Raw genomic sequence first — 26,243 nt, 5'->3', positions numbered from 1 at the left:
CCCTCCTCTGATTTCTCCCTTCCTTCCTTCCTTCCTTCCTTTCCTTCTTTTCTTCCTTCCCCCTCCTCTGATTTCTCCTTCCTTCCTTCCTTCCTTCTTTCCTTCCTTCCTTCCTTTCCTTTCCTTTCCTTTCCTTTCCTTTCCTTTCCTTTCCTTTCCTTTCCTTTCCTTTCCTTTCCTATCCTTCTTTTCTTCCTTTCCTTCTTTCTTCCTTCCCCTCCTCTGATTTCTCCTTCCTTTCTTCCTTCCTTCCTTTCCTTCTTTCTTCCTTCCCCTCCTCTGATTTCTCCTTCCTTCCTTCCTTCCTTCTTTCCTTCCTTCCTTTCCTTTCCTTTCCTTTCCTTTCCTTTCCTTTCCTTTCCTTTCCTTTCCTTTCCTTTCCTTCTTTTCTTCTTTCCCCCTCCTCTGATTTCTCCTTCCTCCCTTTCCTTCTTTTCTTCCTTCCCCCTCCTCTGATTTCTCCTTCCTTCCTTCTTTCCTGTAAGCGCCATTGAGGTCAATGGGCTTCTACTCCAGGTAGGTGGGACTAAGCTGCAACACCTGGACAAGGACATAATTTTGACAAACTTATGCAGTAACTGGGAGAGGGATCTTGGAATCTTAATGGACAACCAGCTGAATAGGAGCCAGCAGTGTGCAGCCGCCGCCAAAAAAGCCAATGCAATCCTAAATTGCATTAACAGAGGGATACAATCGAGATCAAGGGAGGTACTGATACCACTCTAAAAAGCCTTAGTAGGACCACACCTAGAGTACTGCATCCAGTTTTGGGCACCACATTATAAAAAAGATATTGAAACTCTAGAAAAAGTAGAGAGAAGAGCAACCAGGATGATGAGGGGACTGGAGACTAAAACATATGAAGAACGGTTGCAGGAACTGGGCATGGCTAGTCTAGTGAAGAGAAGGACCAGGGAAGACATGATAGCAGTCTTCCAACATTTGAGGGGTTGCTACACAGAAGAAAGGGTCAAGCTATTTTCTAAAGCACCTGTAGGCCAGACAAGGAACAATGGATGGAAACTGAACAAGGAGAGATTTAACCTGGAAATAAGGAGAAGCTTTCTGACAGTGAGAACAATCAACCAATGGAACAGAAGTTGCCCTCGGAAGTTGTGGGAACACCATCACTTGAGACTTTCAAGAAGAGATTGGACTCCCATCTGTCAGATATGTTGTAGAGTCTTCTGCATGGGTGGGTGGGGGTGGACTAGATGACCTATAAGGTCTCTTTCAACTCTGATTATCTGTTAAGTGCCATTGAGGTCAATGGGCTTCTACTCTAGGTAGGTGGGACTAAGCTACAACACCTGGACAAGGACATAATTTTGACAAGCTTATATATATTTTAGCTCAGTAAAGCCTGCAGTTCTACGGCATTAAATATCATTTGAGCTGAGCAGGTGTCAACAGGTACATCAAGGTGAGTGAGGTTTTGCGGTGCTACTGATGCCTCCTTAAGTTCAAAAATGCATTTTTTGGGGTTTGAAGGGCCACTGTGCAAACTCAGGAACAAATGCAGCTGCTTTAAAGAGGTACCAGTCGTTGCACAGTGCTGCTTCCCATTTACCGCAATATTTTTTCAAACTTGGCAACGGGTGGATATATGGAATTCCAACTCCCAGAATTCCTCTAGGCTATAAGTTCACATCTCTTAAAGTTGCCAAGCTTGAATAACACTTGCCTAGAGAAATCTGTAGCCCTGCCCCCTAAATTCTCAGCAATAGCCACGCTGACAGAAGAATTCTGGGAATCGAAGTCCAGAGTCCCAGAATTTTTATTAATGGCCATGCTACCTGGAGAATTCTGGGAACTGAATTCTGAATTATGCACTCCCAAAGTTCTCCGCTGTGATTGGAGAACTCTGGGATCCATTGTCAGTGTCCAGGCAGCATGGCCAACGGCTGAGACCTGTATCTGTACTCCCAGAATTCTCTGCAATAGCCACGCTGCCTGGAGAATTCTGGGAAATGAAGTCTAGAGGGTACCCAGATTGGAGAAGGCAGCGTTGTGGTTCGCCGGCAGCCGGTGCAGACAGCAGTGGAATTGGACAGTGAGGAAGAAAGGGGACCAGTTAGGGAGTCGGGAGAGGGCACGGATGAGGGTCCTGCGTCTAATGCAGAGATGGGGCCAGGACCATCTGGGACTGGGGTGCTGCCTTGGGAGTCTTCAGAGTCTGGCAGCAGCGAGGCAGAGGAACAAGGGGAGCCTGTTCCCAGTGCGCGTGTGCGCAGAGCTGCTAGAAGGCAAGAGCAGCTGAGACAAAAGGGGCGACTCAGGAGTAAGGCTAGGAAGTGATTGCCCCTCCCATTAGGGATAAAAGTCAGGCCAAGATGACGAAACCTTTGCAGGAAGCAAAGTAGTTTGATCAGTTCAGACTCATTCCTAAAGCTCTTGGTACTTTGGTTGGGTTTTTCTTGTACTTTGGTTGGTTTCTTTTCTAGTTCATTTGATATTTCTGCTTTTTGGCAGCAATTCACAAAGCTGAAAGGTGTGTGCTTATCTTGGGGATGAACAGACTTGTTTGAGATTAATTCCGGCTGGGAATGAAAACAATTCCCAGTGTTGCAATAAAATATGTCGTTGTTTTTAAAATAAATTTGTGCGCGATTACGGTCTACGAAGCCTGGGTCAGAACAGGCAATAATAGTTCTTCTGTCTCAGCTCTTTTAAATAACGCAATGTAATGACCTTGATGTCCTTGTGGCAGGTAGATCTCTTGAGTGGCTGCGAGCCGACCAAGGTTGGACTTTTCTCACTTCAACCAAATTGGGACCCAAAGCCAGTAGATACAAAGAATCGAAAGGGAAGGAAGAAAACCCGAGGTGACTCAAAGTCACTCTGGCCTGGAGGAACTTGAAATGGCCTCCAAGGAGGAAGAGGAAGACGTCATGAGCCCCCGGGATCAACAGGATTCTCGTCCAGTGGAACAGCAGGAGGAGAAAGCGGGAGGACAGAATGTGGCAAGTCCTGGAGATGTTTCTGAAGGAACTGGGATGAGCAACCACGTTAGCCTGCTGAAAAATGAAGAGAAAACATCACACGGGAAAGACGCCTCAGGAATGGAGGGAAGGTCTCCGTCTCAACCTGGGCATGCTCCCTTCCCGGCTTCCCAACCCTGGGATGATCTCTTCCTGACCTCCATTGAAAAGGCCGTCAACACCCACCCCGGAAAATGGATGTCTCAGCTCATCCCAGGCCTCAAAAACGAAGGAGGAGCATTGGAGGACAAGGAGGTTGGAGACTACGGGAAGGTGAAGGCAGCCATCTTGCGGGTGGACGCGATCAGCACTGAGGTCCAGCGGCAGCATTTCCGTCGGTTCTTATACCGAGAGGTCGATGGTCCCCGCGAGGCCTGCAGCCGCCTCTGGTTCTTGTGCCACCGATGGCTGAAGCCAGAGAGGCACACCAAGGAGCAGATCCTGGAGCTGCTGATCCTGGAGCAGTTCCTGGCCATCCTGCCCCTTGAGATCCAAGGCTGGGTCAAAGATGGCTGTCCTGAGACCTGTGCCCAAGCAGTGACTCTGGCTGAAAACTTCCTCTTGAGCCAACAAGAAGTGGAGAGACCGACTCAGCAGGTAATAGATTTCTCAGTAGAATAGATTGGTTCTGCAGAATAAGAATTAGAATAGAATAGAATTCTTTATTGGCCAAGTATGATTAGATATACAAGGAATTGTCTGATGCATATGCTCTAGTATACATGAAAAGATACATTCTTCAAGAATCGTAAGATGGAATGGAATGGAATGGAATGGAGAGATGGAGAATGAATAGAATAGAATAGAATGAATAGAATATGGATATAGAATAGAATAGAAAGATAGAATAGAATAGAATAGAATAGAATAGAATAGAATAGAATAGAATAGAATAGAATAGAATAGAATAGAATAGAATTATTTATTGGCCAAGTATGAATAGATATACAAGGAATTGTCTGATGCATATGCTCTAGTATACATGAAAAGATACATTCATCAAGAATCATAAAATGGAATGGAATGGAATGGAATGGAGTAGAATAGAATAGAATAGAATAGAATAGAATAGAATAGAATTCTTTATTGGCCAAGTATGATTAGATATACAAGGAATTGTCTGATGCATATGCTCTAGTGTACATGAAAAGATACATTCATCAAGAATCATAAGATGGAATGGAATGGAATGGAATGGAATGGAATGGAATGGAATAGAATAGAATACAGTTCTTTTTATTGGGCAAGTGTGATTGGACACAAAAGGAATTTGTCTTGGTTCAAATGCTCTCAGTGTACATAAAAGAAAAGATACATTCATCAAGAGTCAAGAATCATAAGGTACAACACTTAATAATAGTCATAGGGTACAAGGAGCAATCAAATCATACTAGGAAACAGTCAATATAGATCATAAGGATACAAGCAACAAATCACAAGTGGGAGGGGATGGGCAATAAGGAGTGATGAGAAGATTAGCAGTAATAGGAGTGCACACTTTGTAAATAGTTGGACGGTGTTGAGGGAATTTTTTGTTTAGCAAAGGGATGGCATTTGGGAAAAAACTGTCCTTGTGTCTAGTTGTTCTGGTGTGCAGCGCTCTGTAGCATCGTTTTGAGGGAAGGAGTTGAAACAGTTTATGTCCGGGATGTGAGGGGTCCGTAAATATTTTCACAGCCCTCGGGGTTCAGGTTTGTGCAAAGCGTTCCAAGCTTAAAACATTTTGAAGGTTGAAACAGTTTGGGGTAGGATTCCTCCTTAAGGGGGCATAGAATCAGATCTGTTTCTTCCCTCTTCCCCGCTCCCTCCCAAGAGATTGCAATTGGTTTGATCAACCTTACCTTCTGCACGCTGAAGTTTTTAACAGTTGTTCAGTTGTGTTTATCTGGATCTTCGGTCAATAAGAACAAGATCTGCAAATCTGTTGAATGGCAGTCATTTAACAGCATAAATGGTATGATGCGCAAGGAAAGAACTGCACCAGGGATTCCCCAACTTGTGGGCCCCGGCCCACTACAAGGCAGGCTGTGGCCTAATTGCCACCGGGCCACTTGAGTGGCTGGCCGGTATGGAGCATTGTGGGCGGTTGCTGCCCCACTCGCACAAACGTCTGGGCCACTCACATGCCCATGCAGCTCCTCCTCCCGCTGTTGTGATTAGCCGGCAGCAGGTGCAGATGGCTGAGGAGAGCGAGGACTCAGATGAGGGGCCAGGACCATCGGGGAGTGGACTGCTGCCTTCAGAGATTGTGGGGGCTGGCAGCAGCAGCGATGAGGAGGTTCCCGAGGAGCCTGTGCCAAGTGCGTGTGCGTGCAGGATTGCTAGGAGAAAAGAGCAGCGACAACAGCGCGGGCGACTCGGGAGTAAAGCTACAAGGTAACAGCCCCTCCTTCAAGAGGATAAAAGGCAGCTGTGCAGCGAACGTTCTTTGTAGGAAGCAAAGACGTTTTGAAACTCAGCCTCGTGGACATTACAGTTGGTATTTGAAGACTCTTTGTGTTGCAAACTATTTCTTATCTATTGGTTTTTGGCAGCCTTGCGAAAACTTGGCAAGGCTCTTTCTTGTCGGAGCTAATTAGTTGGAAGAGCCTTTTTTTCTGTGAAGAAACAGAATTCATCGATGAAACATTAAAAGGTTGTGCTGCTGCCTTTGTCTTGTGTTTGCTCTCTTGGAAACAGGTTTGGGTCAGAACACCCGTAAACTCATCCCCTCTTTTTCCCCCTCCCCCTGCTCCGGGCCGCCAACCCGGAAAGGTTGGGGAACTCTGCCCGATACGGAGGGCAGAGGAAGAAAGCAAATTCCCGCCACTCATTTAACGGATCTTGTAATAACTGAGAAGGGGAAAAAATTAAGGTAAAACTCATCATTACGTAATCCTGAAGAGGGAATCCAAGAAAGTTAAACTTGTCCTCTGTTTATCTAACCTGCTGAGTATCGGCAGTCCTTGACTTACGACCGTTCATTTAATGACCATTCAAAGTTACAACAGCACTCCCAAAAAGGTGACTTACCTTGGCCACGCGCTTACGATCGTCCCAGTGTCTCCATAGTCATACGACTGTGATTCGGGCACTTGTCAACCGGCCAGCATTTGGAAAGATTACATCATCCTCTGGTCGTGTGGTCGCCATTTGGGGCCTTCCCAGCCAATTTCCAACGAAGTCCATGGGGAAGCCAGCAACTGGAAAGGTTGCCAAGCATAATCACCCGGTGTCTTGTTCAGCAGCCATGGTGATTCGCTTAATTGACTGTGGTAAAAAGGTCATAAAATTGGGCGAAAGTTGCCTCGCTTAACAACTGTATGTCTTAACAATATATTTCTGGTCCCAGTGGTAGTCATGTGTCAAGGACTACTTATTTCTCTAGATCAGTGGTTTTTTTTTTAAGATTGGCAACATTAAGACCTGGACTTCAACTCCCAGAATTCCCTAGCCAGCCTGTTGGTTGAGGAATTCTGGTGTCTGCGTTCCAAGCAACAACCTCCAAAACGGGTCAGCCAACCTTTTGGACCTCCGGGACCACCAAACTTATAATTTTAAATCCTGCAGACTAGAGACCCTGGGAAAATCTCCCCAGAAAGTCTGCAGGAAAATTCCCCACCCTGTTGTCCTACCGATCGATCATTCTTTATTTGGGATCGCAGGATACTGTCTCCAGCTCCGTTCTCGGGGAGACAGAGAGAGACTTTTGGCTTCATGCAAGGAAAGCAGCAGAAGCAGCAGAAGTCTTTCTTTCTCTTTCCCCAAACTCTGCCAGAAATGAGTCTTTGTGAGATTCGTCACACCGGCGCAGCCTCTTGGAGTAGAATTCCTTACAGGGTCCCAAAGACTCATTTCTGGCAGAGTTTGGGGGAGAGAAAGAAAGACTTTTGCTGCTTTCCTTGCATGCAGCCAAAAGCAGAAGAAAGAAGCAGAAAAAAGCAGCCCGGTAGTCAGGAGAGGCACCTGGGGTGAGTGGGGCAAGTCCCCCGCTCTCCTCTGTTTCCCCACTCCCCTCACTACCTCATGTTCTCAATGCAAGTGATGCCAGCCTTGTGTTCCAGCGGGCCACGTGGGCGGCGCAGCCTTGTGTTCCCGCACAGCCAGGATTAATTGCTTTGGGGGTGACATTTCTCTGCGGACCGCCAAAATTTTCTCACGGGCCACCAGTCCACTGTTTGGCAACCACTGCTCCAAAACAGACAACTCTTGAGACAATCGTCTTCTCAAAGTTCCATTTTATTAGAGGTGTCATACTGGCACGTCTGGGAAAACCCGAATCTGAAAGTTCCGGGTGTTCCCTTCTTAAAAGAAAAATCAAAGATCCAACCCCTGCCTTCATCAGTCTGTTCTGACCCAAACCTTGCTCCAAGGGAACAAACACCAAACGAAAGTAACAGCCAAACCTTTTAATGATTCTTTACGAATTCCGTTCCTTCACGGTTAAAAGCCTGTTTCAAACTAATTGTCTCTGATAAGATCGAGCCTTGCCAAGGTTGTGCAAGGCTGCCAAGAACACTAGACAAAGTTGCCAAGAAATATTTCAAACACAAAGAGTCTCCAAACACAAACTAAGATATTCCGAACATCCACAAGGCTTGAGTGCAAAAACTTCTTTGCTTCCTGCAAAGAACTCCGGTTTCTCAGCTGGCTTTTATCTCTTAAGGGAGGGGCCATTACCTTGCAGCCTTACTCCTGAGTCGCCCGTGCTGCAGTAGCTGCTCTTTGGAGCAGCCCTGCGTGCAGGCGCACTGGGCACAGGCTCCTCTGGGTCCTCTTCATCACTGCTGCCAGCCTCCACAATCTCCAAAGGCAGCATTCCACTCCCTGAAGGTCCTGTCCCCATCCCTGCATCACACACAGGCCCCTCATCTGAGTCCTCGCTCTCTGAGACCTCAGCCGTCCGCACCTGCTGCTTGCAAACCACAACACAGTCCATCCCAATCATGTCTTCGTCCCATCTGGAGTCTATCCCCAGTCACTCGCCTCCAGGTGCAGGGTGAAAAGTCCTTGACTCTCCTAGAAAGAATGTTGTTATGGCTAATCATCCACTGCTCTATTTTTTAAAAAAACAAAAAACCCTCCCAAATTCCCAGGCGCTAAAAATGGCGGCCTAGAAGCTCCAAAAGAAAAATGGCTCCCCAAGCTGACATCTGGGAGTTGAAGTCCGCCTATCTTAAACATTGCCAAGTTGGAGAAATACCGCTCTCGATGATTTTTAAGTCGGGGGGGGGGGAAAAATGTAATCTATCACAATTATGGAACTCTTCCAGTCTGTTCTTCTCGTCCTTGAATGGGCTTTTCCCTGCTTTTCCAGGTGTCTGAGTCACTTGAGGAGACGGGCGCGAGCTCCCCAAAGGCCAGTGACCAAACCTTGTCAGACACTGCGCCGAGTCCACCGTGTTTGGAGGTTAAACAGGAGCCGCCTCTGGAGGACTCCTCTTTAGGTGAGACACAACTCATGCGACATTCAAAGTTTCCGCGAAGTGCATCGCTTTATCTCGGAACCTCCCGGTAAGAGATTCTCCTGCATCCAAATTCCATTTTATTCATTGAGGCTGGGAATATCTTCCGCTCGAGCCTGGAGAACTCATGCCAATTAACAATAGTCCAATTCAATTAAAGGTGAGCTTTGGGAGAAAGCCAAGGCCTCACAAGGCAGAAAGGAAATAGAGTAAGCCAAAGAATTCTAGACAGACCCAAGGATGCTTTTTTTTTCAAAGAGACAACTGGACATCGCCAAGGTCTTGTGGTTTCATCAGGGTAAGGAAGATACTTAGGGACGATTCATATCCTGGTCAGTGTCTTCTCACTTTACCATCGGGCGGAAGATACGGAAGTATAGCCAGCCAGACAAACAGGTTTAAAAACAGCTTTTATCCATGGGCTGTCAGACTCGTAAATACAACTACAGTCTGTCAGCCGGCGCTCCATTCAAAATCCAAGAAAGAAATACTTAAGACTCTTTTAATTAGAGAAAAGATATCTTTTACTGGAAATGAAGTGGTAGCAACGCGAAGATTCTGAATCTGAGGAAATAGGCGCGTAAATCACATATACAAAGCGATGGAAACGTTCCCACCCCCAATAGTTCAAATGAGTCTTCCAGTTAAAAGTTGCGAAGAACATCATGTGGGCATCTTCAGGTGGTGATGAGGCTTCTGTCCGTTGACCTTGGCATTCTTTGATAAAGGTTTGCACTGCGCAGAGGAGAGAAGGCTAAGCAAGGAATAGAAACCTAAGCAAGAATGCACTCTCTCTCCCCCCTCCTCATTTTATACAATGCTAGTTTATACCACCTCCAGCTCGCTTCCCAACGTGTCCCCGCTCCTCCCCCCCGTTACTTATGGCAGCCGAAAGATGCAAAGCAATAGTAGAAGATCTTGAAGGCTGACACAGTCACTCCATGGATACATATATGTTATGTCTCACCTATATTCATAGATGAGAAGACAAGGTTTCAAAATTCAAAATATTCAAGCAGAAACAAAACCGAATTCAAAAGGCTTAAATTAGCACAGTTGTCCAGTCCTTGGCAGACTTCCCGGAACCTGTCAGGCTAATCAGAATTGTCCATAACTCACAAGGCCACTTCAAATGTATTCTTCCGACTCATCAAACACTTTGCTTCCAAGTAAAGCTTGAGAGTCAGCACGCCTCTTTAAATCACCTGGATAGGCGTGTCAGTCTCTCCAATCAATGTTTGTCTTGACGCTTCCCTTCAGATTGACGTTTCCTGGTTCTTCTAGTTCTGGCGTCAATCCACGATCTGACAGTTTCCTCGCTGGAAACTTCTGTCTCATTTTGTTGATCATTTTCTGGCCTGAACGAAGCCGAAGGTTCTGGGGAGGATTGTCTCTGCGACAATCTCTCATCCTCCTGGCTCACGTCTGTGTCCTCTGATAATTCAGACTCCACATACACAGCAGGCTCCAACCTTCCATTGTCAGAGTCATCAGAGTCAAAACTCCCAGCAGGATCGATCCTTCCAGTCACAACACATATACATATGACTGGTTTCTCCCTGATTACTTGTATACCATTTTCTATATTATTTATGTTGTATGGAATTTGTGTTATGGATAGCAGGAGCAAAATCAATTTTGTTGTATATATATGTACAATGACAATAAAGGTTATGATTGTTATTATTATTTCTGGTTTTTCTTTGAAGACCTTTCACTTCTCAGCCAAGAAGCTTCTTTAGCTCTGACTAGATGGTGGGGAATGGGAGGATTTCTACTCCATGCAGGACAGCTGGTTATTTGCATCCTTTTAGAGAGTCGTTGAGGCCACCTGGAGGTTTATCTGTGTCCTCAGGGTCACCTGAATAGAGCAAATGGCTGTGGAGCCTTCTTGGAACTGTTGAAAGGACCTTGTTGTAGACTGGAGACAAATGATGTATCCCTTTCCCTCTTAAACACATCAGCACTAGAGTCAGCAGTCCATCTGCATTTAAAGGACACAGGCCACTCTTTTGAAGACAACAAAGTCCATATTTTGGACAGAGAGGTTTGAAAGAGGGGTCAAAGAGGCCATCTATGTCAAAACAGAACAACCCTTTCTCAATAGAGAGGGAAGGATATGACATCATCTATCTCCACTGTACAACACAGTCCTTTCAATAGTTCCAAGAAGGCTCCACAGCCATTTGTACCACTCAGGAGACTCTGAGGACACAGATAAACCTCCAGGCGACCTCAACGACAGGCTAAAAGAATGCAAATGACCAGCCATCTCCAAGGAGTATACATCCTTCCATTCCCCACCATCCAGTCCAAGCTGAAGAAGCTTCTTGGATGAGAAGTGAAAGGTCTTCAAAGAAAAACCAGAAAAGTCCAGTTGTCTCCTGAAAAAAGCACCTTTGGGATAACCTGGAGGACGGAGAATCTCCCTCGACAATTCTAGACAGAGTTCTCATTGGAGGCACAAAGAGCCGGGTTCAAATTATCCTACTCCGGACACGGGATGTGAAGGCCTCGCTCTGTTCAGAAACCCCCTAAGCCTGGGAAGGGGGAAGAGAAGAGAGGGATGACCAGCACCAAGCAGGATGGGCTCGGTTGCAGTGGTGACAAGGGAACCATCGGAAGAGCCTGAAGGATCAGGTTGAGCGAGAAGATCATGGAGAGAATTCTTCTGTGTGATTGTTGTCGACACCAACTGGATGGCCCATAATTAGCCAACCATAATTGCAAGAAAAGTGTCTCTCTAAAAAAAAAAAAGAGGTTTAATGTCGATGTCAACTCATAAAATATTTCTGTGGTCTTTTTAGAGTTGCCAACGAAAAGGGACGGGGGGAGCAGCGCGGCAGCTTGCATGCCATCAATGTTTTCAAATATATCGTAACTAAATGACTGAAGTTTCTGCCGCACAAAATTCTAATTGGAGAACATGAGAGATGACCCTGGGCTATGGATGTCTCCCATTGGAGAATATGAATTACGATACGCCCAGGAGGTGGGGGGGAAAACCAGGGTCAAGGGTGATAATTAATGATGTGCCTCAGAGTCAGCTACACCCAGGCAGTGCTGGACATGTGAACTCCCAATAAATCCTTTTGAAGTTTTGGAAGTTTGGCTCGAGACTCATGATTCAAATGGGGGTGACTGCCGGAATCCAAACAGTTGAGAGACATTATTGTTAGTATTATTATTATTATCATCATCATTCACATTGTCAATGATAACTGGTGTCATCATCACCCTTGTAATTGAACCCTTTTCACTGCTAGGCCCCACCCCCCTTTTCTTCTCTTTCCTTCCACCTTTCCCAGAATTACTGCTGGAGAATCAATCCATCCATTTTAGGAGAACCCATGGACCAAATCGCTGGAGATGGAGGCTCAGATTATTCTACGAACTGAAAGGATGTTTGGCAGTTTTGAAATGATTTTTAACAATGATATATGATTTTGCTGGCTTGATTCAGGGAGTCCCGGTGGGGCAGTGGTTAGAATGCAGGATTGCAGGAGTTTGATCCTGAGCGGCTCAAGGTTGACTCGGCCTTCCCTCCTTCCGAGGTCGGTGAAATGAGGAGCCAGATTGTTGAGGTTGATAGGCTGATGTGGTAAACAGTTCAGAGCAGAGGTCTCCAAACATGGCCATTTTAAGACCTGTGGACTTCAACTCCCAGAATTCTCCAGCCAGCATAGCTGGCTGGAGAATTCTGGGAGTTGAAGTCCACAAGTCTTAAAATGGCCACATTTGGGGACCCCGGCTCAGAATGTGCTGTAAAGCACTATGAGGTACTAATGCAAGTGCTGTTGCTATTTCTTCATTTGCCCCTTTGATTTTAAAGAACACACCTCTGAACAAACCCAGAACCATTTTAGACTAACGTTGTCCCCATTCGTTTCGGTTTCTTTTAGATGATCGCTGCAGAAGTAAAAATGACGCTGGGATTCTCCGGCTGGCAAAGAGTGAAGCCGAGCTGCAGCCCAAGTCATCTGAGGGAAGCACCACGGACTCCGTCCCCATTTCAGATCAGCAAGGAGCCATCTCGGAAAGCCAGCTGAAGCCAGAGCACGCTGCCTTGAGAAAACCTCCAAGGAAGAGGGTTCAAAACTCCATTTCTTTGGTGGAGGGTTACCAAAATCTCGGCGTCACCCCGACAGAAAAGAAAGACGCCAACGATGAACCGGCTGTCAAGATCATTCTATGCAAAGAAACTTTCAGCCAGGGTTCCGACCACACCGGGAGGAAAGTCCACAAATGCTCGGTGTGCGGAAAGTGTTTCAGCCTTCGTTCGCGCCTGATCGTCCACGAGAGAACCCACACGGGTGAGAAACCTTACACGTGTTCGGAGTGTGGGCGAAGCTTCAGCGTCAGCTCCAGCCTCATCGCCCACCGGAGAACCCACACGGGCGAGAAGCCCTACAAGTGTTCCCATTGTGCGAAGAGTTTCAGCGTGAAGTCTGGCCTGATCGCTCACGAGCGGACGCACACGGGAGAGAAACCCTACAAATGTCTGTACTGCAGCAAAAGTTTCCGCCGCAACTCGGGCCTCGTGAGCCACCAGCGAATCCACACAGGAGATAAGCCGTACCAGTGCTCGGTGTGCGAGAAAAGCTTCAGCGACATCTCCAACCTCATTACCCATCACCGGATCCACACGGGAGAGAAACCTTACAAGTGCTTGGAGTGCGGGAAAAGCTTCAGCCAGAGCTCGTACCTCAACAGCCACCAGAGAATCCACACGGGGGAAAAGCCATACGAGTGCACCGAGTGCGGGAAGACTTTCAGCGTCAGCTCCCGTCTCCGGAAGCACCAAAGGAGCCACACCGGAGAAAGACCTTTTGTCTGCTTGGATTGTGGGAAAACGTTCAGCGAGAGCTCCGATCTCCTGGCCCATGAGAGGGCGCACACGGGCGAGAAACCCTTTCGCTGCTCCTTTTGCGGGAAGTGTTTTCTCCGCAGCTCTGAGGTGGTGAGCCATGAGAGAATCCACACAGGTGAGAAACCGTACCAGTGCGGGGAGTGTGGGAAAAGCTTTAGTGTCAGCTCGCGCCTCAGTGCGCACCGGAGGATTCACACGGGAGAAAAGCCATTCCAGTGCATGGTGTGCGAGAGAAGCTTCAGTTACAAATCCCACCTCATTACTCACCAGAGAATCCATACCGGGGAGAAACCATTCCAGTGCTCTGTCTGCGGGAAAAGTTTCCGGGGCAGTTCCAGTTTGGTGGCACACGAGAGGACTCACACCGGAGAGAAGCCATACCGGTGTCTGGATTGTGGGAAAAGCTTTACTCAGAGCTCAAACCTCATTAGTCATCAGCGAATCCACACGGAAGGGAATTCCTGAGATCTCCCTGAGATCTCTGTCGATTCTCAGTGGGATCTTCCTTTTCTGAGGGAGACATTGGTTCTTCGGTATTTCGCCGGCAGTTCCACCTCTTCACTAGAAGGGGGGTCCATTTTCAGCAATTTTGCACTAACAAAAGGTTTCCTTTCTGAACACTGATGTTACAACAAACCGGCAGGGGTGTGTGGGCGTCCACCAATCTATCCAGACCAAAATACGGGAGATTTGGGGAGATGCTGATGGTTCGATACCTGGAGGAGGTGATCAAAGGGGTAGATAGATTGTCACACCTTCTGTCCACTTTGGATCTGCCATGCAGGGCTGAGGGAATTTTTTTCTCTTTTTCCAGAAAGAGAGAATCCGCCAGGTGTGGAATAGAATGAAAACGTCTACGGTAAAGAAGGACTTCCATTTTACTTATTTCATTTTTTTGAGATCTAAGATCCGCTTTTTAGAGTTGGAGAACCTATAAAAACTAGATGAGGAAATTCCGCTTGGGAGGAAGAAATTCTAGTTTATGGGAAGCAAAATGGCAGACACGCTCGTGTTCTCACAACAAAATAGAAGTCCTTCTTTACAATGGAGGTTTCCAGGGCCGTCATATTTTCCAAGGAGAAGAAATATTAAAAAGGAGCGGGTATACACAGGTTCATCATCTTAAGACTTAATAACTAAATTTAATTACAGAATTATTCGGGGAGAGGGCTTCTATTTCCCCCCCCCACACACATACACAATTCCCCCGTTTCCCCCCATCTCCAAAAAATTAAGGGCTTCGATTTTAGAAAAATTAGAAATATTGATTTGGCTGACGTACAGGCCTGTCTATAGCTCTGGTTCTCCAGAGAAAAGGATGAAAAGGAACTGGAGGTATTTCAGAAATGTCCCAAAGGTGTTTCGTTTGTCTTTTTCCCCCAAGAGATAATTGGACTTTCTGGTTTTTCTTTGAAAGACCTTTCGCTTCTCATCTAAGAAGCTTCTTCAGCTCTGACTGGATGGTGGGGAATGGAAGTCAGAGCTGAAGAAGGTTCTTGGATGAGAAGCGAAATGTCTCCAAAAGGAAAACCAGAAAGTCCAGTTGCCTCTTGAAAATAAAGGACCTTTGGGACAATCATATCCTGGGATGACTGAGAATCTCCATAGATTTTTCCCGAAACGGTTTCTACTAAGAAAGAGAAGGTTTCTAGGACTGACAGACCCAAAGATTCAAACACTTTACATTTGACCGTGGTCAGTTACAAGGACTGGAGCCTGTTACATGATTGAGCACGTTGACATACAGGCAGGGGTGGGAGTCAAAAATCCCAGCAACCGGTTCGCTGCCCGGTGGGTATGGCCAAGGTGGGTGAGGCCTACCAGATCTTCCTATTTTCGGCATCTGGTGAGTCTCTAGAGCTCGGGGGTGGCTATTTTCACTCTCCCAAGGGTCCAGAGGCCTCCCCCAGGCCTCTGAGAGAGCGAAAACAGCCACCCCGGCCTCGGGAGGCCCTCCGGAAGCCGGAAACAGGCCCATTTCCAGATCCCAGAAGGCCCATTTTTTTCTACCTCCCAGAGCCTCCACGCCGACCCTGCACTTATCCCCATCGAAAATGGGCCACGTGGAGACTTGCTGGAGGGGAGAGGCCTGCCGGTCGTTTGAAACGCCGGTTTGGTGAACCAGCTGTAACTTTTAACATCTGCTTCAGCCCGAACCGGTCTGAAGTGGTTGAATCCCACCCCTACATACAGGTAGTCCTTGACTTACGGCCACAATTGGGACCAGAATTCCCGTTGCTAAGCGAGACCACCGCTAAGTGTACCGTAGTTGATTTTATGACCTTTTTTTTTCCCGCTCGGGTTGTTTAAGCAAAATCACTGCGGTTGTTAAAAGTGAATCAAATGGTCCTTAAGCGAATCTGGCTTCCTCCGTTGATTTTGCCAAGAAAGTAAAGAAAGTCCATCACGTGATCCTGGGATGCTGCAACCATCATAAATACATGCTGGTCACTAAGTGCCTGAACTTGGACCATGTGGATGTGGGAATGCTGCCTGAGTTACATTTGGTCCTCAAGTTACAACAGGTTTGCTTAGTGACCGTTCAAAGTTACAACGGCACTTATGGCCATTTTTCACTCTTATGACCATTGTCGCATGATCTCCATTGGGATGCTTGACAATTGACGCCTATTTATGATGGTCGCAGTGTCCTGGGAGATCATGCGATCCCCTTTTGCGATCTCCTGACAAGCCAAGTCCATAGGGAAGCCAGATTCACTTAACAACCGTGTCACTAATTGAACATTAAGTGGTTCGCTTAATGGCTGCAGTAAAAAAAAACCTCGTAAAATACACCAAGTCTCCCTTTAACAAACGTTTCCCTTTAACAAACATCTCCCTTAGCAACATGCATTTGGGGGGGTGGGGCTCAATGGTTGCTGTTAAGTCGAGGACTACTTGCGTAAGACTGAGGACCAGTCATAAATCACTTCAATGCCATTGCAACTTGGGACCGTCACTCAATGAGTGGGTTGTAAGTCAAAGACTATCAGTATAATCAAATGCGGTCTGTTTTATGAGGATGATGTGAGCGCAGTTAGACCACAAATTTCTGTGGTGAAGTGAGAAATTAGTTAAGCGAGTTTTGCCCCAAAATTTTATGAACTTTCTCGCCTCAGTTGTTAAGTGAATCCCTGCAGTTGATCAGTTAGTAACCTGGTTGTTAAGTGAATCCCAGCTTCCCCATTGACTCAAAAGGTCGCAAAAGGGGCCTGGGACCAGTGGTGGTATGCTACCGGTTTGGGCCGGTTCAGCCAAACTGGTAGTAAAAAAAAAAGCCGACAATCAGCTGAGAGGAGGAAAAAAATTCTGAGAGGAAAAAGGAGAGAAAAGTGCAGGATCGGCCTTTCCACCCGTTCCTGCGCTTTTCTCTTCTTCATCCTCTCAGCTGATTGGCGCTGCAGGTCTCAGCTGGTGTGGGGAAAGCTGCGCCTGGGGGTTAGGCAAAGCACGCCCACCGAACTGGTGGTAAAACAATTTGAATCTCATCACTGCCTGGGACACAGCGACCGTCGTATATATGAGCCAGTGGCCAAGCATCCGAATGTTCATCATGTAATCATGGGGGTGGGGTTTGCTGCAAAGGTCATAACTGTGAAAAAGGTCCCTTTTTTCAGGGCCGTTGTTACTTTGAATGGTCCCTGTTGAGGTAATTCCCCGTTAGGAGAATGAGCGCATATGGGGAGACGTATTTGAGAGAAGTGTTTGAATAATACACACACAGCACACAGATACACTGTACAGTAAATGTAGGTTTTTACTTCTAGAAAGGTTAAGCAAAGTCCAAACAAGCAATCCAAAGTCATTCACAAGTTAAATCAGTCAGTTTTTAATCCAGGGATAATCCAAATATCAAAGTCCAATGTCAAAAAACAGTTCAGTATCAGACTTACATTAAATCCAGTAATACCAGTCAATTAGAAGAAATGGAGGAATGGCAATACTTTCCAACAGAAGGAAACAGACTGAGGCATGCTCTCTTCTGAGAGTAAGACTAAGACTAAAACAACCCAGGTTTCTGGCTCCATCTTATGGCTGTTTGAGTAACCACACCCAATTGCAGTTTTTAGCATGCTCTTAAAGAGACAGTATTAAAATGTCTATCCTGGTTTATATATTTCTAACCCAAATACCTGTTAGGTTGCTTTCATTCCTAACAGTCCCTAAATGAATTGTTGTAAGTTGAGGACTACCAGAATTGTTTGGGGGGGGGTTGGGTTTGGTCATAAAGGCAGTCTCTGAGTTACTGCTATTTAACTAGGGTTTGATAATATGTTGGCCCTGAAAAATGGGAGTTACAACCAGTCCACAAAGTTATGACCGCCCCACATGTGGGCGTGTGACCACAATTTGGATGGTATTGGCAGTTGACTCACATTTCCAACCGCTGCAGTGTCTCGCCATCACATGATCGCAATTGCCGACCAATAGTGTCAGCTTCCAACAAGCAAAGTCAAGAGGATTTGCTTAACAATTGTTGGCGATTTGCTTGATGAATGTTGCAAAAAAAAAACCAACAGGTCGTAAAATCAGGTGCATTCATGCCTCACTTAATGACTGCTCCAGTCCCAATATCGGTCATAAGTGCAGGAATAGATAACTGTGATGACCCGGGGCGTGGCACAAAGGCAACACAGTCAAATAAGCAAGAAGAGTCCCTCTAATACCTCCAACTTTGCCCCCAAAGTCCAGGTTACCTTCAGCTAGAGAAAAAGCTCTCTCAAAAACAGTCATTAAATGGAGGAAATTCAGTCAGAACACAAAGTACGTACAAACTGACTAAAAATCCACACAAACCACACTGCAGTAATTAACTACAGGGCAGGAGAAGGAATTGCAGGCTTGAAAGGCCAGCAAAACACACACAGTTGGGAAGATGCCAGGAACCCAGATAATGAAGGGAATCAGGGCCCTTTCCTCCCCCCATAAGCCACTCAACTCATGTTGCTCCCTTCTCCTTTCCTCCCTACATGCCCTAGGATGAAGAGGGGGTGGGCCTGGATCTTCCTCCAAATTCCCCCTCCCTTGCTGTACCTCTGCCCTGCTCTGCCCAGCCGGGCTGTGCCCTCCCCTGATTTCTTCCACAGCCAACGGAGCCACACTCCCACTCCCTGTCAGCTGTTCAGCGTCCTCCTCCGAAGCAGATTCCGACAGGGGCATGACATAGGTGGTTCAAGCTTGGCATGTTGGCCTACCTACACATCTGCAGAAGCTCTGTTCTTCTCTGATCGGAGTCACGACATATTGTTGAGCCACAACAGGGGTTGGTTTTTTTTCTTTTTTCTTGGCCCATTGTAGAAAACCAGCCAGTTGCAGGTAGTCCTCAACTTATAACAGTTCATTTAGTGACCATTTGAAGTTACAATGGCACTGGAAAAAAAGTGACTTATGACTGTTTCTTCACTCAGCTGTTGTATTATATATACCCATGGTCATACGGTCAAAATTCAGATGCTTGGCAATTTGAATTTTATCTCACTTGTATTATGACCTCCGCGGTGTCTGGAGAGGTCACCTTCTGATAAGGAAAGGAGAAGCTAAATTCATTTTTAACAGCCATATTACTCGCTGAACTGCAGTGATTCGCTGAACAACTGTGGCAAGAAGGGTCATCAAGTGAGACAAATCTCACTTAACAACTGTCTCACTTACCAACGGGCATTTTGGGTTCAGTTGTGGTCAGGCTGCAGCATAACACAAAGCTACTAACTTCCAGTGTTTTCCCACTGAACAGTTCCAACCTCTGCTTGGCGTTTGGGTAAAAATAAGAAATCATATTTTTAATGTTCAGACCAAGGAGCAAATCTTAGGTACTTTGAAAAAGAACAAGAAAAAACAGAGGAAAAAGAAAGTCTTGGTTAAAAAATAAAATAAAATCCTTACAGGTTCTAGAGATGTGGTCTAAAAGTGAGATATTCAGTTACGTTCCATGTGCAGCTTGGAAGTCCACTTCGATTTGATTTCTCCCAACTAGGAAGTGCAGGGAGACATTTCTGTTCTTCCAATTAAGCTACTCTTAATTTTGGAAGTAGTAACCGCCCCTATTAAAAGAGAGGGATCCGGCTTTGTCTGGTTAAAAGGTCTCCAAAATAAAAATGTCATTCACAGTTCCATCTACTTTATGCTGCTTGTAGTTTTTGACACATAACCTTTTCATTTGTGAAGTATGTTTCTGTTCTTCTGGGGAGGAAAAAAACCAGTGTCACCACACTATAACAAAGATGTAACAGATAATCAGAGCTGGAAGGGACCTTGTAGGTCATCTAGTCCAACCCTTCCCCCCACCCCCCCCAAGCAGGAGACCCTACACCATTTCTGAAAGATGGCTGTCCAATCTCTTTTTGAAAGTCTCAAGTAATGAAGCTCCCACAACCTCTGAAGGCAAAGCTGTTCCATTGATTGATTGTTCCAAGTTTCTCCTTATTTCCAGGTTAAATCTCTCCTTGTTCTGTTTCCATCCATTATTCCTGTTGAGACTAAAAAAAGTACAGGAAAGAGCAACCAGGATGATGAGGGGACTGGAGGATAAAATATACAATGAACGATTGCAGGAACTGGGCCTGGCTAGTCTAGTGAAGAGAAAGACCAGGGGAGACAGGATAGCAGTCTTCCAATATTTGAGGGGCTGCCACAGAGGAAGGGGTTAACCTGTTTTCCAAAGCACTTGAAGGCCAGACAAGGAACAATGGATGGAAACTAATCAATGAGAGATTCAACCTAGAAATAATAATTTTTCTGACCCATCAACCAGTGGAACAGAAGTTGCCTTCAGAAGTTGTGGGAGCTTTATCACTGGAAGCTTTCAAGAAGAGACTGGACTGCCATCTGTCAGAAATGGCGTAGGGTCTACTGCTTGGGCAGGGGGTGCGGGGTTGGACTAGATGACCTACAAGGTCCCTTCCAACTCTGATGATCTGTTATCTGTATTAAATCCTTAACCAAAGAATGAAATGCTGGTTGAAGAGGAGAAAGTACGTGGAACCTGGAGGTTGGTGGGTGTGGGGAAGGGACTAATCTCCTTGGAGTTCAAGATGCAACAGAAATCAGACGGTAACCATGCATCTCATCCATGCAAAATCTGCCCCTCCTCCCCACAAAGCTGCCCCTCCCTTTTTAATGGAGATGCCTTCGTGCCCTCACTGATCTCACCAGTCTCAGCTGCGGTGGTCCCAAATTACTTTTAGATGCTCTGTTGTGGAAGTGACGCTTTCCCCTCTTATCCCAGTTCAAAACATCCCATCTGGACGACCCATGGCTTAATGGAGGGTGAAGACTTATGATGACGGAAGAGATTCAAATCTTAAGATTAATATCTCCCTTGATAAAATGAAGATTTAAGGTGGGATTTGACTGAATCCTGAGGTAAAATGGGTTTGATGCAGGTGCTACCCTGTTTCTCCAACAATAAGGCCTCCCCCAATAGGAAGTCCCAGCATGTTTTATAGGCATGAAATGAAATTAAGCCCCTCCCCCCCCCAAATTAAGGCCTATATTAAAACGTGCAAAATGGGGGGGAATGGTGGGGGGGGCTTGCCGTTAGGAAGTACTTGAGTTGCACACCCGGATATGGTGCTGCCTGTGTTGACTCCGATACAAAGTCCACCAACGCTGAGGTCAACATCCAAGCCATCGCCGCCCGCCCGCCCAAAGATGCAAGGGGGGGGAATTAAGTCACCCCCGAAAAGACAGCCTAGCCATTTTTTCGGGTCTCAAAAAAAAAAATGAGACCCGGCCTTATTATATGAGAAACACGGTAGTTTCAATATTACTGTTAGGGCCCCAAATAACTCCATAGCAAGCAGAACTTGGGAGGCAGCCATATTCCTTCAAGAACAATTTTATTGGAGATATCGTATTGGCACAAACTGGTGAAAACTGACTCTGAAAGTTCCCGCGATTTTCACCCGATTAAACAGAAGTTCTCCCTTTCCCCACACAGTCACATTGCTCAATCAAGGTGCTGGCTGGTCGCCTGGTAACCAGACTCCTCCTCTCAGCAGTCACCTGTTGGAATGTCCTTGGTTCCCACAGGAAACTTTTATTTCGGCTACAAAAAAAAACAACCCACCATCTAACTATGCTCCCTCTCCCTATCGCATCTTTGCATTGTGGCAATCCTGAAGCCTCCAAAATGGTCCCAGCCAGGTTCGCTTCAGAGCTGACACTTACACTAACTAGGTTAGAGGCTAAACTGCAACATGCCAGGTTAGTTTGGGTTCATATTCTCTCAGTTAGCTTTAAGATAATTTGGTTTTGGCTTTCTGAAACCAACCCCTGGAACCAAAAAGGTTGGGAGGCACTGCCTTAAAACAAAGGCAGACTCACAGATTTAAGCGAGGGTCCTCAATCTTTTTTGATCGCAGCGTAAACTGATATGTCAACAGCCCTTTCCCTAAATCAGGGGTAGGGAAACTTGGCTCTTTTCTCACTTATGGACTTCAACTCCCAGAATTCCTGAGTGAGCCATTAAAATTTCCCCATCCCTGGCCTACTGGTTTTTCAGTTGTGGGGGAAATCAATTTTTGACTTGAATAGGTCTGTTTAATATACAATTGTAGGCCATTTGTATATTAAACAGTCCCATTCAAGTCCAAAATTATGACATTTGTATATTAAACAGTCCCATTCAAGTCAAAAATTAGGACGTTTGTATATTAAATAGTCCCATTCAAATCAAAAATTGATTTCCCCCACAACTGAAAAACCAGTAGGCCCGGGATGGGGAACCTTTTATGGGTCACTCAGGAATTCTGGGAGTTGAAGTCCATAAGTGATAAAAGAGCCAGGTTTCCCTACCTCTGCCCTAAATCATTTGGCATTGTCAAAGTGACTCAGTCCAGGACAGATAATTATTATCAGAAGCAAATAGGGCTCGGTTGCCCATGGGTTGATTCCACCCCCCCAAGTTTTATTAGATTTTTTATTTTTAAGTATACATCAATATCAATACATAAACAGTGTGGCCCCTGGTATAATTCATTTTGATACAAACATCAGTAATGATAATCATAATAGTTATATTAATCAAACATATAATAATAGTATTAAGATACATGGGGTTTTTTTTAGTAATTCAATATTTCAATGTTCCATTTTAATGCCAATGATATAAGCGTACATGGTAATATCCTTTTTATTACCTACATTCTTTTATATAAAAATTATATCTGCTAATATTCCCCCTATTTCTTATCTCTACCTCTATTCTAGCTTCTAACCAGGTCACCATTGCTAATCCTAGTATTAATACATGTTTATATTAAGACATAGCCCTTCATTATTTGGTTGTTCAAAGTCACAATACGCTATTCAAGTACCAGTCTTCCTATTATTTGAACATGTCAGAGTGCACACAGTGTGACTAGGTGACACAACCCAGGAGCAAATACAACACACAGGTTTGTATTTACATATAGTGGTTTTATCCCTACAAAAGCATATAAACATACAAGTACTTTGATACAGGCCTTGAACAAACAATCGGTAATCAGCTACACCATGGAAGCACACATGGAGAGAGAGAGAGAGAGATACGCCCTCACAGGATGTCTAATATTACAGCCTCTTAAAGTGGTAGCAGTCAAATAACCCTGCTGATTCATTGCTTACATCATCATTACAATATTACAACATTACAAACTTACGACAGCTGGTTTGCTATTAAATCATTATTACCCTGACAGAAGCTAAAAATATATATAAAATCCCTTTCTATCCATCATCTCTCATCTGTTTTAGTACTTCAATTCTGATTCGTTTTTTGGCTTGCCTCCCATATTCCTCTCTTGGAACTTTATCAACATCTGTTTCTTCACCACTGACTGAATATTTCTCCCATCTCTATCTTCCTAAGTTGCCAGGTCTCCAGAGTATCCACCCAAACTCCAATCTCCCTTTCAAAAATATCTTCCAGGTTATCTGATTCCATTTCTTGGTTTATTTCATCTCTCATTATTGTCTTTATCGTCTTCTTCTCATCTTCTTGCTTTGTTTGCTGGTTTGTCCATTCTATCTTTTCTTCCATTCTTTCTGCTACCTCCTCTCTTTCCTGGACTTTTTGATCTTCAGTCATCATCAGTTGTAACATATTTTCCATTTTCCCATATATGCCTTGTAATAGGTACTTTATGTCTCGGTAATTCTTTTCCATAGTACCCCTAATGTTTTGAAACAACAACACCATTTCTCTTGAAATCTCATTCCTTTCCCCGATGAAGAATCTTGTCTTAATTTAATAAATCCCGCTCTTACTCGTCCAAAAACAATATATTCCAGTCCAATGTTCCTCCTCAGAAAGTTCAATAATCATATTCTTTACATCTCAGGATTATTAATTCCATTTAAGAATCCAGGCAGCTTCCGTAAATCAAAAGTCACTTTACTTAAAAGTCTTCCTTATTCTCACAATTCTCCAGTAATCATAAAATAAATAGTTATAGAACAGTAAATATCACCACAGTCCTCCAGATGTATGTTATTTATTTCTCTTATCCATTAGGGGTCTGATATATTCCATTCACCAGTAGATGGCATCCTCAGCTTAGGTTTCAATGTTGTTTCAAGTTTTATAGATTTGATTAATCCAAATTTAGTTCAATTTATGGAACCAAAATTGGCTATTCAAGACAATTCAAATAGATAGTTGCAACATTTTATAATGCCTTTCCAAAACAACGCCTGCCCAATTTTAAAGTCCAATTTTCTATGTTTTAAAAGGTCTTTAGCTTTTCTCCCTTTCGTTCTTTTCTTTCGGGTCTAGGATTTTTCTCTCTATGGTTGTTCACCACTTTGAGAAATAGTTCTAAGAGTCTCTTTTCCTGGATTTTCCTCTTTCTTTTTTAAAGTTAGGGTCTAAATAAAAAAGAATATTCTCACCCAGCTTACCAAGAAGTAGGCTGCGGTCTATTTTGTAGAATGCCTTATTGAAGTCTTAAGTATCAGAGGTGGCATTCAGCAGGTTCTGACCAGTTCTGGAGAACCGGTAGCGGAAATTTTGAGTAGTTCGAAGAACCGGCAAACACCACCTCTGACTGGAGATTTTACAGTATCCTTCCCTTGCCACACCCACCAAGCCACACCCACAGAACCGGTAGTAAAAAAATTTGAATCCCACCACTGCTAAGTATATTATGTCCACAATATTTTGCTGGTCTACTAATTTAGTCACTATGTTGAATAATGAAATAAGATTGGTTTGGCATGATCCAGAAGTGGTATTTAACTGGTTCGCACCAGTTCGAATGAACCGGTAGCAGTTATTTGGCATGGGCCGCCAAAACCAGTGGTGACCCCTGGCTGGCCAGGTTCCCCACCCAGTCGCCCGGTTGCTCACTTGCCCCGGTCGCTCTCCTAGCTTTCCCTACCATATGGCGGCCGTGGTGCAGCTCGGGCGGATGTCCCGAGGCTGCTATACATGTGCACTGCGTGTGCAGCCGCTACACATTCAACACGCATGTGCAGCAGCCCTGGGACATCCACCCGCCTGTCTGCCCTCCTGGAGCATGTTTTCTTCCTTCTCCCAGCAGACGTGCCTCTTCCAGCCTGACCCAGCCCGGCCCGCAGGTGGGTGAGCAGATATTCCGGGGGTCCTCACCACCCCCTTGTCGTGAGATACCTGCAGCTGCTGCATGCTTTTTTTGGTGTGGCTGCAGTCCAGCCAAACTTGGTACACAGATGACTTACCCCCTGGAAACAAATACTGTGGGGGGTAAGACACTCCAACACCCCTCGGTGTGTGTGTGTGTGTGCGTGTATATATGTGTGCGTGCGCTCCTTAAAATGGCTTCTACTGTACAGCACAGAGGACTTGCCATGGTAACAGCTTCACAGTACTCCACAAGGGGGCTCCCTCTCAGCCCTCCGAGGAAACATCAGGCAATTGGCCAAGTGCAATCAAACGCTACAAAAATGAAACACTAGCGTAGACGAACTCCCAAAGAGAGGAATAGAAGACTTGTGATGCTGCACGAGAGACAGTACAACAGCACGAGTCCCAACTGCAGGATTTTCCTGTCTAATACAGGATTGGGATAAATACCCGGACAATGCCATATTATCGCCTAGTTATTATTAAAACCCCAAGCCCTGAATGCAGTCCTTTGCCCTTCCTTCATAATGAGAACTTTGTAGATGAGACAAATTGCAACTATCATTATTGGGTAGAATCTCTGTAATTAAGATGAAAGTTTTACCCAAAGATGCTTTTTTTTGGTTCAGACTTTTTGGCAACTGATAGTCCATTTAAACAATGGCAGATGGGTATCTCTAAGTTTATAGAGCAAGGTGAAAAAAAAAACCCAAGAATTAGATACAAATTATTGCAGGACACTAAAGAAACTTTGGATTTATCAGATTTAAAATTGTATCGCTTGATGCTTGTTGTTTGGTCTGGAAAAAATAGTGGGCAGCATTGCAAAATAAGGTTACTCAACCCTGAGAGACATGAGTTAATATTTGGATGGCACAGCTATTTATGGTATAAGCCCGTGATGGCGAACCTATGGCATGCATGCCACAAGTGGCACGCAGAGCTATTTGTACTGGCACACGAGCCGCAAGCAAACTTAGCTCACTGCGGATCTGCATGCCTCACAGTTAATTTTTTTCAGTTGGTTTGAGGCCTTTTTAGGCCTCCCACAGGCTTGGAAAAAGCAAGGCTTTTCAGGATGAAATATAGGCCCGTTTTGTCACTTCCTGTAATATTGGAAGTGACGAAACAGGCCTGAAAAGCCTTGCAGAGGCTTTTTCCAAGCTTCTGGGAGGCCGAAAAAGGCTTCAAACCAGCCAAAAAATCAGCTGTGAGGCGCAGTGCAGGTAAGGGAGTGGCGGGAGAGGGGGATTGCATGCATATGCACGGGGCGTGGTGAGGGGGCATGCACATAGCATTCTGGGTGCTGGCATGCGAGTCCATGTGTGCTGGTATACGTGCAATTTTTGGTACAGGAGCAT

General features: G+C 45.3%; 1 protein-coding gene across 1 annotated transcript in view; it reads left to right on the top strand.

Moving 5' to 3' along the window:
• LOC113450949 (uncharacterized) overlaps positions 1-19,412 on the top strand; it is a 32,069-nt gene extending 12,657 nt beyond the window's left edge. Inside the window, 3 exon segments of the mRNA XM_087923041.1 lie at positions 2,790-3,578; positions 8,278-8,407; positions 12,328-19,412. Coding sequence (XP_087779167.1) covers positions 2,790-3,578; positions 8,278-8,407; positions 12,328-13,760 — 2,352 coding nt within the window. The 3' untranslated portion in view covers positions 13,761-19,412.
• Positions 19,413-26,243: the final 6,831 nt, after the last annotated feature.

Source organism: Pseudonaja textilis, chromosome 2 (genome assembly GCF_049901715.1).
Source record: "Pseudonaja textilis isolate UNSWEBS1 chromosome 2, rPseTex1.2, whole genome shotgun sequence".
NCBI lineage: Eukaryota > Metazoa > Chordata > Lepidosauria > Squamata > Elapidae > Pseudonaja > Pseudonaja textilis.
This window is presented reverse-complemented; position numbering and strand designations above follow the sequence as displayed.